At 37.3% G+C, this 16,603-nt stretch overlaps 1 protein-coding gene across 1 annotated transcript in view; it reads right to left on the reverse strand.

Annotated features, from left to right (window-relative positions):
- The window catches only part of Tox (thymocyte selection associated high mobility group box), a 297,744-nt gene that overhangs the window by 120,173 nt on the left and 160,968 nt on the right, over positions 1 to 16,603 (reverse strand). The window contains exon 3 of the mRNA XM_026390809.2: positions 2,738 to 2,980. Coding sequence (XP_026246594.1) covers positions 2,738 to 2,980 — 243 coding nt within the window. The remainder of the gene's footprint in view (positions 1 to 2,737; positions 2,981 to 16,603) is intronic.

Here is a 16,603-nt window from a genome sequence, read left to right on the forward strand (position 1 = left end):
ACTGTCTAACACAGCAGCCACCAGGTCCATGTGGATACTTATACGTCAAGTACTTAAAAGGAGTGAAAATATAGAAATGGTCCTTCAGTTCCATGAGCTGCATCTAAGTGTTCAGTAGCAAGAGACTGTTATTACTGGCATGCAGATTACAGAAGAGCTCTGGCATCATATCAAGTTTATGGGACAGTGACAAAGCTCATCCAAAGGCACACCAATGCTGGTGTTGGCCGGAGTAGCCTTTTGTCTGCAGTATTATATGCACAGATCAGTACTGTGAGTGGACAAAATAGATATCTAAGTGGACAAAATAGATAGTTAAGAGAAATATCATGTTGAGTCAAAAATACCAAAGTCCAGTTTTTTTTTGTTTGTGTGTTTGTTTGTTTTGTTTTGGGGTACCAGGAATCGAACTCAGGGGCACTCAACCATGGAGCCACATCCCCAGCCCTATTTTGTATTTTATTTAGAGACAAGGTCTCACTAAGTTGCTTAGCCCCTTGAGGCTGGCTTTGAACTCGTGATTCTCCTGCCTTAGCCCCCAGAGCCACATTATAAGCATGCATCATTGCACCCAGCCCGAAGACCAGTTTTGACGGTTGGTTGGGTAGGGAAAGCATAGAGATGAATGAACAGAAGCTCCTGATAGAAAGAGGGGCAGGCACAGTGGGAGAAAGGCCTAGAAGGTAGATTGTGTCATAGTTGCAACCAAGTGCCATCATGAGTGTGCCATCAGAAGACAGAGTGACTCCTACAGGCAGCAAATCTGGAAGAATCCCAGATCTACCATTATTGAAATTGCACATACATCTCTCAAAGATTGCCTTTTACACTGGGAGGGCCTTGAGCATGTTAAGGGGACTACAAGGTGACTAGGAAGGAGTTCAACTTTATAATGAAAAAAATCCCCTTGAGGCTTAAAATCGTATAATTGAGCATCTCAGATCCTTCTTGCAGTCCAACTCTGATTTGCATCATGAGGATGAAGCTTGGAGGACAAAACTGGCATTTTATATCCTGACTGCATCCTTCCACTCCTTTATAAAGAATGGGGCTTCTCCTCGGCACCCTGGCACAGGCCTGTAAACCCAGTGACTCAAGAGACCAAGGCAGAAGATCTTAAGTTCAAGGCCAGTTTCAGCTACTTAGCGAGATTGTTTCAAATTTAATTTTTTTTTTAATAAAAACAACAACAACAACAACAAAAAAGGATTAGAGATGTAGCTTGGTGCTAGAGTACCCTTGGCTCAGTCCTCAGTACTACACACCCACATAAAAATGGGGATCCCCATCAAGATATGACCTGGATGCCTGAGTGGGCTCATGAACTGGGTCTGAAGGCTTAGACCCAAAGAGGAACAGATGTGATTTGTCAAAGTGACCACATTCATGTATAACATGTTTAGAATCACATGTTTAGCATGCTTGTTAAAAAAATCTATTTTCTATCTTATGGAGTCATAGTTAATATTCATAGATTACTACATCTATTCAGATGGATGTAGTCTAACCTAAAAACCAGGGCAACTGGGCTGGGATTTCTCCCACTGATGCTGTTGCATGTAAGTTTCCCCCTCTTGGCCACCCGGAAGGCTGTCAGATTTTAGGACAACTGCATGAACTATTGTGGCATTCAGCTTCATTTTCCAAAACTACTTGGGGATTTCTTTTGACTTTCCTTTTAGTCCCTCCCCATTAGGTTGGGTGATTATCAGAAAAACCTTCTTGTGAAGTGGCTCTAGTTAGAGATGTATCTGGAAGTGATTTAGATAAGTGGTCACATGAAATGCATTTTGTATCAGAAACAATGTAATATGAGCAAGTTAATCAATTTGCTCATTGTGAACATGACAGCCATGTTAGGTGACGCAAAAAAACAAAACAAAACAAAACACACAGTTAGTTGGACTGTTAACTGATTGAACAATGAAAATTCAAAGAGTGCTAATTAAAAGTCACAGTTAACCTGAGAGGAGCTTTTAATGACGTGGTCAGAAGTTCTGCCCGTGGCCATATATTACTGACATTTTTTTCACTCCTTGTAATACAGACAGAGAAATTAAGTTTTTAGATGACATAAAATCCAGAAGGAAAGCTTTTATGGTAAGTCAGTGTTTCTCAATTATGGGATGCTTGTAAAAATACAGACCCCTGGACTCTCTGGGCAGGTCCTGGGAATTACAGTTTTTAACTACTTTTCTGGGTGATAAACAGTCTCCCTAAATTCGAGAAATTTCAACTGTTCAACAATTCAAAGGGTGAGTTTTGATCAAACAAATTACACTTCCAAAATAGAAATAAAAACTGCTTTCTTGCCTCCACTATAAGGTAAATTTGTGAATTTTGAGAGTAGAAAATGGGGGGCAGGGTGGGAATCAAGATTGACCGCAGTTCCTGTTCAGAGATGTGGGGATCTTACCTTTAGGAGGATTCTTTTTATCTAAAAACTGGGAAGCCAGTTTGTGTGACAGCTTATTCAATGTTAAGCAACATTTAGTACTTTGGGTTGCAAATATGAGCGATCACACAAGTAACTAACTGATTTTTGCCTTGTCATAAATATAAAAAGGAGAATCATGTTAGGAATTTGAAAGATTTATAGGAAGCATGCTCCATCGCTAAAAATGTCTTGATCATTTCAGAATGCCATCATCCCAATTGAAAGGTCCTTCGGTTAAATGACTCCTTGCCTTTATTATGTCTCTCCCTCCCTGCCACAAACAGGTAAGCAGACTCTTACCACAGAAATGGAGTTGGAGAGCAGCGTTCCGTCCTGGCCCAGCATGTTGGAGACTGTGATTTCAGGTAGGTCCATGTTTTGCGGATGGAATGGGAGCAGGCCATTGTGGTTCATTGGGTGACACAGAGAGTGGTAACCAGTTTCAACTTCATTCAGGTGTACCAGGGAGTGGTCAGGGAGGGAAGGTGGAGTGATGGGAGGAATGTTAAAGTCTTCGCTTTCCAGACTTGGACCAGGGTAGGACTGTGAGAAGAAGACAAGAGTGACATTGTTACAAATTTCATGGACTTGTTCTTCCTCACCGTTGAGACAGCACACATGACCCTTTAATTTGGCAGAGACATTTCAAGCATTCAGATTACCTAGCTGCCATTTTTCACTATTTCACATAGAAGAAAATTGCCTCAAAGGTACATCCACTTCTGGTATAAAGACTGCTTCCATTAGGCAGTTTTTTATTTTTCCAGGAAGCCGAGCTCAAACAGATTTCAAAGGTTCCATTAAAATTTTCCAGAGTTTTAATCTAGCTGAATACCTTTTTTATGGGAATTGTGGGGAATGAAGGCAATTTATAAAATTAATGTTTGATTGAACATGTTTCATAGGGCTCCCTACTGCTCAGATTATGGGATGTAATAAAAATGAATTCCAGAAGTCTGGGGCAATTGCTTTTGGGTTTTGAAAAGCTACCTGCTCACAACTGACAAAGGAAAAGTTACTAATAAAGAAGTAACTTAAGCTTCCTGCATAAGTGTGGGTGCACCAAAAGTTTGATATAGCATGCCATTAAAAGCTAATTTTATCACAAAGATTTTATCGTCAAAACAAAAGTGAAGATTGCTTTCATGATTTCTATTAACATTTAGTTGATCTCCTCCTAAAAGCTGATAAATAATATTGCAACTGTTTAAATTCAGTGCAGTCCATTGTGACAGACAGAATAATACTAATATTATTATACTCCTAATTCTGGAATAAAAGTCAATCAGTAAAATAAATAGCATTAAAAGTAATAGCACCTGGGGCTTTTTCTTTTACAAGCTTTAGATAAAATAGGAAGGGAGGGAGGGAAGAAGGAAGGGAAGATTATATGAAGACACTCATGTCTAAAAATGGAATGTGGTAAAAGTTGAAAAATATAAGCAACAACTGAATAAAGAAACATTGTTAGAAATTAATATCAATGCACAGCTATATTTAGCAGTCCTTTATGGAACAGGTGTCTCAATATGAAAGGAAACATTTCCGTCCAGATAATTCTTGCAAGCCTATCTTTCAAATTAAGAGAACCTTCAGAGTGTTTGCGTGCATGGGTAACAAGGATCCCCTTGTCTAACAGCACAGAGCCTACTGAAGTGTGCAAGATTTGAAATGAGCAGGCAAAGGGTAGGAGCCAAAGAAAGTAGTGTAAGGTATTCATTGGGTGTTCAGCCAATAAGCTTCATGCTCCTGTGTCCAAGCGCCTGGGGTTATTTTTTCCAGATGGCGTCTATTTGTCTAACAGAAAGAAAATCTTCAAATTGCACTTGCTAAATGTTGTACAAGTTTTGATATACTTGTTGAGGTGCTGTCAGAAGACAAGATTAAATGAAGAGTTACTTTGAACACCTGAAATTTAGACCTAGTCATGGAGAGGCAAGTGTGGGTTACAGTCTAGGGTATATGAAGGAACAATTTGATTCATCCTTATTTCTTGATATTTCTAACATTCTGTTTTTAAAAAGTCACCAGCTTGAAAAGTTCAATCACCCATTACTAAATTCTTCTATAAAGATATGTATTTCTTGTCTGAAAAATATATGTTAGTGACCTGTGTCAAAACTACCAGTTTGATTAAATTCTCCTGTACCTGATGTATTATAGATCCTAAGTCTACAGATCTAAGTCATCAGTTTCTTGTACAGATATTCACAGAAGCCTAAAAGATGCCCAGTGTGGAAGTAGAAGAAAGCATATTTATCAATGTCTATTTCATAAAAGGTAGTGTATGGAATTCTTTGACTGCACTGTCTTTAGTTGAACCATGTAATATGCTTTTGTATAACTATTATTACCTCCCATTTCCCTGACAGGAAAATTGAGGCTCAGAGGTTAAACTACCTGTCCAAGTTCACTTAGCTGGTAAACAGGCAACTCAGTACATAGAAGGAGCTGGATAGATGACGAAGAAACTGTTTTTCTTGCTTAGAAACATTTATATAAGTGGTTCAGTTTTTACTATTTTATTAGGTCGAATGATACAAAATTGCTAATCCTCAACTATCTTTGTTAAACAAAATTTCCTAATTGTGTTAAACAAAATTTCCTTTGTTAAACAGAATCAGCATTAGTAACAAGTTTTTTTCCTTTTTTTCCGAATTCTTCTCCAGTGCCCACCCACTAAAATTATTTATTTTATATGAGCAGAGGAATTCTTAATTCCTTAATTGTTTCTTTGTCAATATTACAATGCTGCATCTTTTAGATACATCTTTTAAGAAGTTAATCCAGTGCCTATTTGAAACTTTCCTGAATAAGCCACAATTAATGCAGAAGTAAAGAAGAAAGATGTTTTTAATTTTAAAAACGCCATTAAACTTCTGAAAATACTGAGATATTCTATCCAGAGTATACCATGACTTTATATTCTAGAGTTTCTTCAGTAGTTAAATCTTAATTTGTGGTGTTTTAAAGGAAGGTTTAATTGGTATCACTTTACATTCAGTGATAACAATTGTACTGCAATTTAACTAAGCTACGTGGTTTATTTTCATGTAATTACACATTAACGTTATTTAATCCATGCAATTATATACCAAAACCACAGATTCCACAACTTAACCAGTAATCGGTAGTTATTTGGGTCAAGAATTTTAACAATGTAAGGCTACTTAGTAGTTTCTGTACTTTGCATTAGAAGTCATGATGTGATTATTTGCTGAGAGTGTATAACAGTGTAACTGATGCCATGTAAAAACCTTATGGTAATTGTACAAATGTCAAAACATCCCAGAAATGTTTAAAAAGTTAATGCCAGACTAATTTTTATTTAAAAAAAAAACATAGACATGAATTAGCTAATTCTGCAACATTGATTTCTATGACATTACAGCTTAACTTTGATTTTTAAAAACTTATTAGGAAGGTGTTTCACTTAATAATACATTTTATATTCCTGACAATTTGCAGTAGGGGAAGAACCATAAGATATGATCTAGTATCTTCTCTCATTATCTATGAAGCTGCTTGGTTAAAATTAATGTTAAATGTTTCTGAATGAATAAATAAAACAATGAATGAATAAATGCTTGAATGAAGGAATGCTAAGATGAGCCTTTGAAGGCAAGAAGTTTGTTGAATATACCCCTATTATACCCTGGGTTTGAATAATTAGCTTGTATTCCCAAGACTTTGTGCTGGTCGGTTCAGGTCACAGTGTGTCAATAGGCCAAAAACACTGTTAGAAATTAGCTTGAGTAGCTTGGGGACAGCTGGGTGGAGAAGTCTGTGTCCCTCTCTGGATGCTGATCTGGCTTGCCCTTACCATACCATGGTGACACAGAGATTCCTAAGGGAGAGCTTATGGGCCCCTGGTTCTCAGAAGCTGGTGAAGTTTAATACATACTACAGGCAGGACATCAGGGCCCCTTTGGGTGAATGCTTAGACACCTGAAGTCAGGTCATGGCAGCAGTTCTGATGCCCACACCTGGCCAGCAGTGAGGGCCTAATTAGATGAATGGGCCTGAGAAGGTCCTCTGACCCCAGCAATAGGAACACAGGAGAGCGAGCAGGGGCTGTGCAGTCAGAGCAGGTTGACGTCACAGCCATCCAGTGATACAGGAGACTCGCTGCCCTTGTCAGGTGACTCAGGCTCTTTCCATTCAACCTATTTCCATCCCTCAAATTTCAGCATGGCTTTGAGTATGAATAATCATTCATGCATCAACCCTCTCAGGAACAAAGAAATTTGATCTTTTCCAAGAGGGTCTCTAAATTCCCACACAATCACAGAACTACAGGTTTTTTTTAGCCTGAGTTTGAGCCCACCAAGGATTGAATCCCATGACCTGGGAGGCTCTCTGGGGCTCTAGTCCAGTAGAGAATGCTGGGGCGGAGCAGGTATAGACATTCAAAGGTAGCATCATCTGCCAGATCATGACCTAAATTATGTTTTATCTATCCCATCCAGGAGGCCAGAATCAGAACCGTAGTCTCAACCATCCCACCTTTTTCTTCCCAGGCAACAGTCAACGTCAATGATGACCACTTGCACAAATGGCGAGAAACCGTTTAAGGATAGTGGGGTAAAATTACGGTAATACCTTTCATTTAACCTTAGATTTTCACCATAATAACTAAATATGCAAAGTGATTTGGTTCAATCTATAGCCAGTCTATATGCTCCAAATGACTCAAAATTATATGGTTGTTACCCAACCAGATTCTCCCTGATCTTAAGTCTTGTCATGTTGCTGGTGCTAGCAGGCATATTGGGACCCTTCCATTCCACTATGGAGGCACCATGGCTAACTCTCTCCAGGAGAAGGATCCAAATGCCCAAGCGTATGGGGTGGGGATGTACTGTCATGAGGCTTGGCTAATTCTAGAAAACATATGAACTATTCAAGGCTACAAAGGGAGTGTTGGAAGTATTAAAGTAGTAATTTTAAAATATCATCATCCTTGTGAGAGTATTTTTACAATTCTAAATAATAGAGTCGATGACTCTTGTAAGTCATTTTCTTAAAACCTTAAAAGGTGGTATTTGCACATTTAGCTTATAAAGGGCTACATCTTTCTCTGACGACAAGGAGACAGATTTTGGACTGGTTGAGAGTACATATAATGATTCCTTCAATGACTAATAACAGTCACAGAGCTTGTTGGAAGGAATTGAGGCTTCAGGGTCCAATGTACAAGTCTGTGTCCAGGTTCTTGAAAGCATTTCTGAGGTTGGGTACTGAAGCAAGTTTCTTATTCCTTGTGAGGCTCAGTTTCAAAACCTGCTTCATGGGTTTCTTAGGAGCATTAAAAACAAAAACATATGTGCAAAGTCCTATAATATACGTTTGCCAGATTAAAAGTTCTTAATAAAGGGTGGCTTTGCGTAGCTATGGTTGTTCATAGACATGCCATGGATTGAGTAGAGTCTAAGAAAACAAATAGACACTGTGCTAGGGATCTAGATATGTTCCCCACAATGACAGAATTTCCATCTATTTGCCATTATTTAAGCATCCTAGTGGAGAAAGTGTACCCCCATTTATACATAATGCATTGAATCGCTCTCCATGAAAAGGTAAGCTAAAGCCTCACTTGTGTTTTGGTGGGATTAAATTGCATGCCTTACATTGAAGAATAAAAAGAGAATGGGGAACAGGGAGTAGTCAAAAGATGCTGAAAGTGCTATTAATAACTTAATGTGCAGAACATCAACAAATTCCCTCCTTCAAGGAGCTTTATTTGCAGGCCTGCAGCACTGGCCTGATGAGTTTCTGGTGGTCCAATTCCTACTAACCCAAGTAAAAGGTAAAAGGCATTTGTGAACTGAAATGTCCACTTCTGAATGGGCACAAAAGATACAACGTTCTAATACACTGGCTTGTGCCGCTATAAAGGCCATCTTCAACTGGGTATGGGGCCTCCTGCCTGTAATCCCAGCAGCTCAGGAGGCTGAGGCAGGCAGATTGCATGTTTAAAGCCAGCCTCAGCAACTTAGTGAAGCCCTAACCAACTTTGCAATATTATCCTATATAAATAAAATATTTAAAAAATGTCTGGGGATATGGTTCAGTGGTTAAGCACCTCTGGGTTCAATACCTAGTACCAAAAAAAAAAAAATTGCTAATCAAAAGGATAAATTCTGAGTCTAGAATCGAGAGACTGGGGTTAGGGAAGTTAAAGGGGATCCTTCAGATCCTCTGGATTGATCTGCTTGCATGGATGCCTTTTCAGCCATTTGCCTAAAACCAACATTCTTCCTGCATATCCAACCCTCCTCAGCTCCCCATCTCAATGAAAAAGAAAAAGAAACTTCTCACCTAATTTCTGGAAGATCTCATTTCCCCTGTCTGTTTAATTACAGACTCACACGCCTTTTTAATCATGATACTTTACATAGTCAATGACCTGGGTATCCTGTTTACATTATTTTCTCTGTCTGCAATTCACATTTCCTTTGCTACAGCCTGTACTTATTTTTTATCCTCATTCTACATTACTGCATCTGCAAGTGGAATGTTAATTACACAGACTTTTCTTTTGACTGTAGAGAATGCATGTTTTCATTTTGTCCAAATACAGTGTCAATGTATGCTGACCAGGAATAAATAATGGGAATGTCTCTTGGCTTGGCTTTTTCTTCTCTTTTAAAAATCTAATTCTCTACCAGAGGGGCCCTATATTTGTGGGTCTCTGTCCACATATTGCAATCATTATAACTAGCACTCAATCTCTGGTGACAGAAGTCCCATAACTCAGAAGAATTCAAAAGATATCATCTTGTACACATCTTTAAATTATGTGATGGATCCATGCAATCATGCATAGACTAAAAATATGGCTATAGTTATAACATTGTAAAATATGTTTCTCATATAGATCTTTATTTGAAAGATAAATAAATACTGCTGCCATCACACATATACAGAATGCCTTAATTTTTAATCTGTAACATAATTCCTTAAAGTCAAAGATAGAAAAATGCCAATGTTTAAACATGTTTCATCTTCTATTATTGAACATTCTTGTTGCATGATTCGAATAATTCAAAGGAAAGCAAAGTGAAGTGAGAAATTTATTAGAAAAATAATAAACTTCCTCTGCACATTTTCAGAAGTAAAGATATTGCAGCATAAGGTTGATTTTCCCAGAAGTGTTTAAACAGCATCAACATGATCTCTAATTTCTTTTAAGGAGACCTTCAGAAGTAGGTATTTTTTCAGATTCTTTTGTCTCTGCATGAACAAGGGTTGATAGCTCGAGACTATAATGTATTACTGTGGAAAGCTTCGGTCTGTTACATAAATCATCTTCACACTCAGCAAGAATCGTCCAACAGTGCCATTGATGTGCTCAAGCCAATGATCCTGCAAACAATTTTTTTGTCTTTCTTCACATGTTAGACAATAGCAATAAATCATCTTCATTTAAAAACACACAATGTACTAATTTTTCAAGCAACAGTTAGCAAAATGAAATTTTTGGTAGAAAGCATAGCATTTATTTTATTTATGCTCATTAATTTTGTAACCCATATTAAGTAAAAGACAGCGAGTGCCTTACTCCGCATAGAAGCATGTGTTGTGTTCCTACTATGTGTAAGGCATCCTGCTAAGGGTGATTTGAGAAACAAAGAACAAGAAGATACATTTATTTTAAAGGAATAAATTTGAGGAAAGAAAGAGGAGTTTAGGTTCCCAATAAGTAGCAGCATACTTGAAGTCTTAAACTGAGTGATCTCAGAATGTAAATGAAAGAGGAAGGACCTGAGCTGGAATGAGATGGGATTAGTATGAGCAAATTTACACTGATAACAGGGCCTTTTGCTGAGATGTGATATAAGTGATCCAAGAGGACTCACACCCATAAGCCAGCCCAGGCAGCTGTACCAGCAGCAACAAGGAGGCTCCATATTAAGGTCAGCTCTTCAACCTTCAGATAATTTCAAGGGCAAGACTAGTTTCCTCAAGCAAAACAAGCTAAGGGTACTGGGTTAAATGTAGGCTTCTACTATACCTGGGGTGTCAGGTAAAATTTGCTCAGTTATAGAAAACTAGAAAACAAAGCCAGAATGAGACCAGAGAGAGAACAGGGTGAATTGGAACCTGCCCAGAGGATGCCTGACACTGGTTCTTCCTGGAGGAGCAAAAGAGCTTTGAACCTGGAGGTTGAAGTTAATGGGGTGAATGAAGCTTAGAGGATCTGGGGTTCCAGAGACCAGCACTTGATTCAGATTGGGTGTAGGTGGGGCAGGGTTCTCTAATTGTCCTCTCTGATGGCTGGTGTCAGACTCCCTCCCCCATGTATTTCCAGAAAAGTCCTTAGATTTTTCATACAGGGGCTCCTACCATAATCATTAAGGATTCTGGGATGGAGAAGAGGTTTGCCTTCATATCACTTAAAGAATTCTGCATGGGTTTCCAGGCAGTATTTTTTATAGGATATTTTAAAACCAAGAGTTTTGTGTAGTTGTTATAATAAAGGTCTTTCTTCGACTTAAAAAAAATTAAAATCAAGCTTCCAGAAAACAAATAATGTGCTCCCCTTACAACCCATATAGGATGATTAGGGAAGCAGATTTAAGGGGAGGAGCTAATCCCAAACCCTAATGGGCCTCAAGCCTGTTTTTCAGTGACAGGCCACCATTCCACCATTCCATATTCAGTGTTTAAAGAGGATAATTTAATTGCATTGTTTAATTTATAATCTTATGTAAAATGTAATTCATACTTTTTACTTATCTAATTTTTTTCATTTCTCATATTGGCTTGATACGTTCTGAGACTAGTCTTATATTTTTACTGTACTTTAGAAATTTTATAAATAACCCATTTTAGTCTGTTTTTTTTTTAACATAAAATACATGTGAGAAAAAATCACTTTCAATCCAGCCATTCAGAAACAAAACAAAACAAAACATTGAAATTTGTGTATTTCACAATTCCTTTTGGGGCTGGGGATGAGGCTCAGTGGCAGAATTCTGGCCTAGCATGCATGAGGTCCTGTGTTCAATTCCCAGTACCAACAAAATAAATAAATAAATAATTAATACTTGCTATTTCCTTATGAGCTTTTTGTTTTTAAAAACAGAAGCCAGATTATAGACATCTGATTATAGAGCTAGAAATGGTGTATGAAAATCTTTGGTCATATCTTAGTATATGTTGTTATTAATTTAGGCCTCAGTTTCCAAATCTGTAAAGTAGGGATAATAGTAGCATTCAAAAGTTTATCAGGATTTAATAAAGCAAAAGAAATAATGTACATACTTTGGACAATACCTTGCTTTATGAAAAACAACTGATAGATGTTAGCTACATTGTTATTGTTATACCATTATATAGATTAATCTGATCATGTAAAATGAATCGTGACTAATTTTCCATGTCAATTGATACCATCTATATTATTGCTAAATAAACTGATAGAATAAATTGTATAACATGAATATAATGATATTTTCAACATCGGGGTATTCCTAATTTTTCTCTTATGAATCACTGTCATGAATAACTTTATCCATTTCTTTCCTTAGGATAACCTTCTGGAGTCTAATGTTTATGCTCAAGAGGGGATCTAAGAAAAATCAACTCAGGTTTTTACTAAGTAAAATTTTTTAAAGTTCAAAGACTACCCACTTTTAAAAACAGTATATTAAAACCTAATGAATTTTACTCAATTATTAAATGTAAAAAAGGAATCTAAATAATGATGTTATTGATTCCCATCTACCCAACTAGTCCAAAAAAATCAAGCAAATCTTTTAACCTCTCTGGGCCTCAGTTTCCTCATCTGCAAAGTGCATAAATGGGGTGGTATAGACATGGAAAAGGCTAGTAAAGAAGGGGAAGGAGGAATCATCACCCTGGAAACACAAATCCAGGTACAATAAGAAACCACCTTATATTTACACAGCTTCCATATGTGAAGAAATATTAATTTGCTGATTTTGTAGCTAAAATGTTTAAATATTGGTGGTTTCATTTGGTTCAACCTAATATTTTTCAGAATAACCCTTTGCAGTTATCTTGGTGTAGAAAAGAACTGACTTTAGTATATCAATATTTTGTGGTTTTGGGGGTTTTTTTTGGTATCAGGGAATGAATTCAGGGGCACTCGACCGCTGAACCACAACTCAAGCCCTATTTTGTATTTTATTTAGAGACAGGGTCTCACTGAGTTGCTTAGTGCCTCACTTTTTCTGAGGCTGGCTTTGAACTTGTGATCCTCCTGCCTCAGCCTTCCTACCACTGGGATTATAGGCATGGACCACTTCACCTGGCAACATTTTCATCTTGTTCTAACGTAAAATTAAGCTTAGTTAAAGAAGGATGGAGTCTGACTTGGGCCTTAGACCTTCCCAAGGCCAGAGTCCTTCACTATGAAATTTAGTAACTTTTTGTTTCCCCAAGTCAATAAATCAGGCTCATTTTCACTGAATTGTTGTAGGAATTAAACATGATAATGTAGGCACAGCCTTTGCTCAGTTCATTTCCAGAAACAGGTAGCTTGCACCTGATAGCTGTTGCTATTATGGACCTAATTCATTTGTAACATTGGGCTAGGAAAATGCTAACCTAAACTTCCAGCCAAACTGAAGCTTCCTACTGAAACTGAACTATCATCATTGAGAGCAAGAAGTTTAACTGAAATCAGAGCATAAGGAATACACAGCTGAGATGGAGGTGGAACAAGATGGTGGCTGAAGAAGACTGTCATCTTGCAATCCTCACCCACAGAGATGCTAATATGAACAGCTACTCACTCACCAAACTACCCTCACAAAACTACAGAAGAAGCTGGGTGAGATAACATAGTATCTGGTTTTAGAAAATAACAGCTCGGTACCCAAAACACAGTTGAATCCAGACTACTCTGAAGGAAACTTTGGAACATAGCTGTGGGCCCTACCCCAGCCTGAGAATTATTTCCTCCCTCAACCCTATTTCTCTAAGGCCACTCTGATTTATGATTTTAGAAAATAGCAACTCATAGTAGGCTTAGCCCTTCTTGAACAGTGGTCTTCTCCTGAAATGCTAGGAAGTCCAATTGTATCCAGGAAAGTCCTCTCTATTGGTTGCAATTCATGAGTACTACAGCTCTTGTGAATTTCAGATCAGGCCTTTCTATTTGAATAATTTGATGCTGTGTCTTAAAAGTCACTCCTTAGGCTTTTCTACCAACAGGATCAATTATCATAATTAAAGAACAGCAAGGGAGGTATGGAAAACATTTTCCAAGGTAGTGATCAACTAATTTTGTATAATTTAAAATCATCAGAGTGATAGTTAAAAAAATTCATACAGTGAAATAATATACACCAGAAAGAACATGGAAGAAAACTCATGGACATAGGTAAGAATTAAACCAAAACTTTCTACGTGTTTCTGGGAAGTCGGGCTAGGTCTACTTCCAAACTGAGGAACTGAAATTATAAAGAAAAACTTGACACTATTAAAAGGTGTTTGAGGGGGCAGGTGAGGTGATGAAGAAGGAGGTCTCAGAAAATCTCAGCTTTTTTTTTAAGCCTAGGTGTTTTATATTAAAAATGGCACGACTTCTACTGGACATATTGATGTATTAAAGTTTTAGTGTTTGTTAGAACACTGGGGAAACTGAGTGTTGGGAAACTAAGTTGTTGTAGACAAGTGACATTACTCAGTACATTACTATTCATTTTTGTTTGTTTGTTTGTTTGTTTTTTGGTACTGGGGATTGAACTCAGGGGCACTGGACCACTGAGCCACATCCCCAGCCCTATTTTGTATTTTATTTAGAGACAGGGTCTCAGTGAGTTACTTAGTGCCTCGCCATTGCTGAGGATGGCTTTGAACTTGTGGTCCTTCTGTCTCAGCCTCCCTAGCTGCTAGGATTATAGGCGTGGCCACTGTGCTAGGCAGCATATTACTATGTGAAATGTGAAATGCTACACTTACATTTTGGGCATTTTTTAGTGACAGGTGTATAAGGAAAAAAAAAGTATAGCTTGTTATGACTTTAAATTTTACCAGGAGAAGATCATTTAAGTTTTCATAATTGTTTACATGCTAAAGAAAAAAATTCAAAATACATTTGTGAACAAGCCAAAATGTTGATTTCAAAAAGTATCAAATGCTATTGCTTAGTTTGTCAGTCTGCGTACTAGAGCCTCATACCCTTTTTCCATCACCTAAATATCTTGGTGTCTCTTGACATTTTCCCAATGAGTGAATCATGCACCAAATGGAGCTTGATGTTTTAAGAATCTATTTACACCACTAGTGCTATCCCATTCAGATATTTTCATAATTTTTATCTGATATCTGATATACTTTTTCCTAATGTTGGAAAAAAACATACTGTTCAACAATTATAATAAAATTCTCCAGCATACCCAGCAACAAACATTCATTTCCTGAAATAAAAAATGAGTCTTACATTCGCAAATCCCACAGCTTGGAAATGTGTATGATACACAACATTTAACCTGTCAGCAGCCTCATTAGTGTCAATGAGTAGAAACTGGCAATCAGTAGATGGTGAGCTTTACATGTGTTTATGTTTAAAAATGTTCCTAAAATAGCTCTGCTGGCGAGGTTGACAGAAAACACTTCTACTGGACAAATGAATTTCAGCTTTAATTTCATGATCTACATTTTTGAGAAATTCATGTTTCTTATGAATGGTCATTTATAATCAACAGAGTCAATACCCAGCTAAAATATTAATAATAATAATAATAACAACAATAATAATAATCATAATAATGAAGGCTGGGTGGGTAAGGATTCAATTGTTCCACCACACCAATACACAAATGATGGGGAAAATATGCAGAACTGATGTGTGTTTAATGATCATGAGACCAAATATATGTAGATATTTGTATGGGGCCTGCATCCAGTATCCACGCAGCTATTAAGACATTTTTATAAACTGTAAGAAATATGGGAGCTATTTCAAGATATAATGCTAAAAAACAGACTTCCATGTAAGAAGCCAATTTAGGAAGAAAACAACATAAACAATAGTAACTTGTGTGCTCAAGTGAAGCATCTTTTTAATTTTGAGTAATGAAGATGTCAAGCCAAATGCTAGAGTAGTTTAACTTAATTAGGTGGCCTATTTTTCCAGGCATCCTTTCATTTCCCATTGAAAACTCAGCTCGTATGCAAGGCAACAAGAGCAATTTTGTCTGTAATGAATACCTCCGGGACTGCACAGAGTAATCATTTGAATGTTACACTGAAGACTGGTTTGAGTAACTAGTCTGGCCTTGTTAAGATGCCAGACTTTGTTGGACTAAACTAGATTACTCAAAGCGTGGCAGCTTTATCATTTTATTGGGCCGATGGTCAAAAAGTCAAGTTGACTTTACTCCTGAAATTTCTCCAAAAGGAACCAATCTAAAAGTAATTGGTCTAATTTATAGTTCACATTTCTGTCACGATCATGGACATTTTATGGCCCATAGTAAAAAGATTTAAAAAAAAAAACGCTCTTAAAAACACTATCCTCTTTAGGCTCTTTTTGTCATACCTCATTTACACTCTGACCTGGAGAATTTTCTCATTAGGAAAACATGTAATCACAAGCTAGAGAGTCATTGATACGTTTGCAAATTTTAAAACACAATTCTAAACTGCAGATTTGAGAGAATACTGTACAAAAAAAGAACTTGGAGAGTCCTAGTGGTTCTACTGCCATTGAACTGCTATTTGTAAACAACGTGATATTGTTTTTATATAATTGCCTATTATTATGTGATTTATTATCACATTAATTCTTCAAGTCTTGTCCTTGAAATGACTCTCAGGCAGAGGGAGCATTTGAGCCTTATATTAATGTGTCATAGCATTGAGGCCCAGATAAGGGGTGCTACTATAGTGAACCAAATTAGATTTCCCAAATGCCTGCAATATAGGGCTAAGACTTATTGCAAGTAGAAGACTCAAAAAATTATGTGGTAAAAGAGTATGCAAAATATTTTAACTCATTTACTCATTTTTATACCAATAATACTGTGTAACTCAGATATGGGAGCACTATTCTAGAAACAGGAGATCCAGGGAAACACAGGAGCAAGGCCCACCTTCAAAAGTTCACAGTCACACGGGCAAGACAAGAACATCCTTGGCGACTCTCGTGTGCCATATGTCACAGAGGGGCAGGTGTGCCCCTCAGCC

This window comes from Urocitellus parryii, chromosome 7, assembly GCF_045843805.1.
Source record: "Urocitellus parryii isolate mUroPar1 chromosome 7, mUroPar1.hap1, whole genome shotgun sequence".
Classification (NCBI taxonomy): Eukaryota; Metazoa; Chordata; class Mammalia; order Rodentia; family Sciuridae; genus Urocitellus; species Urocitellus parryii.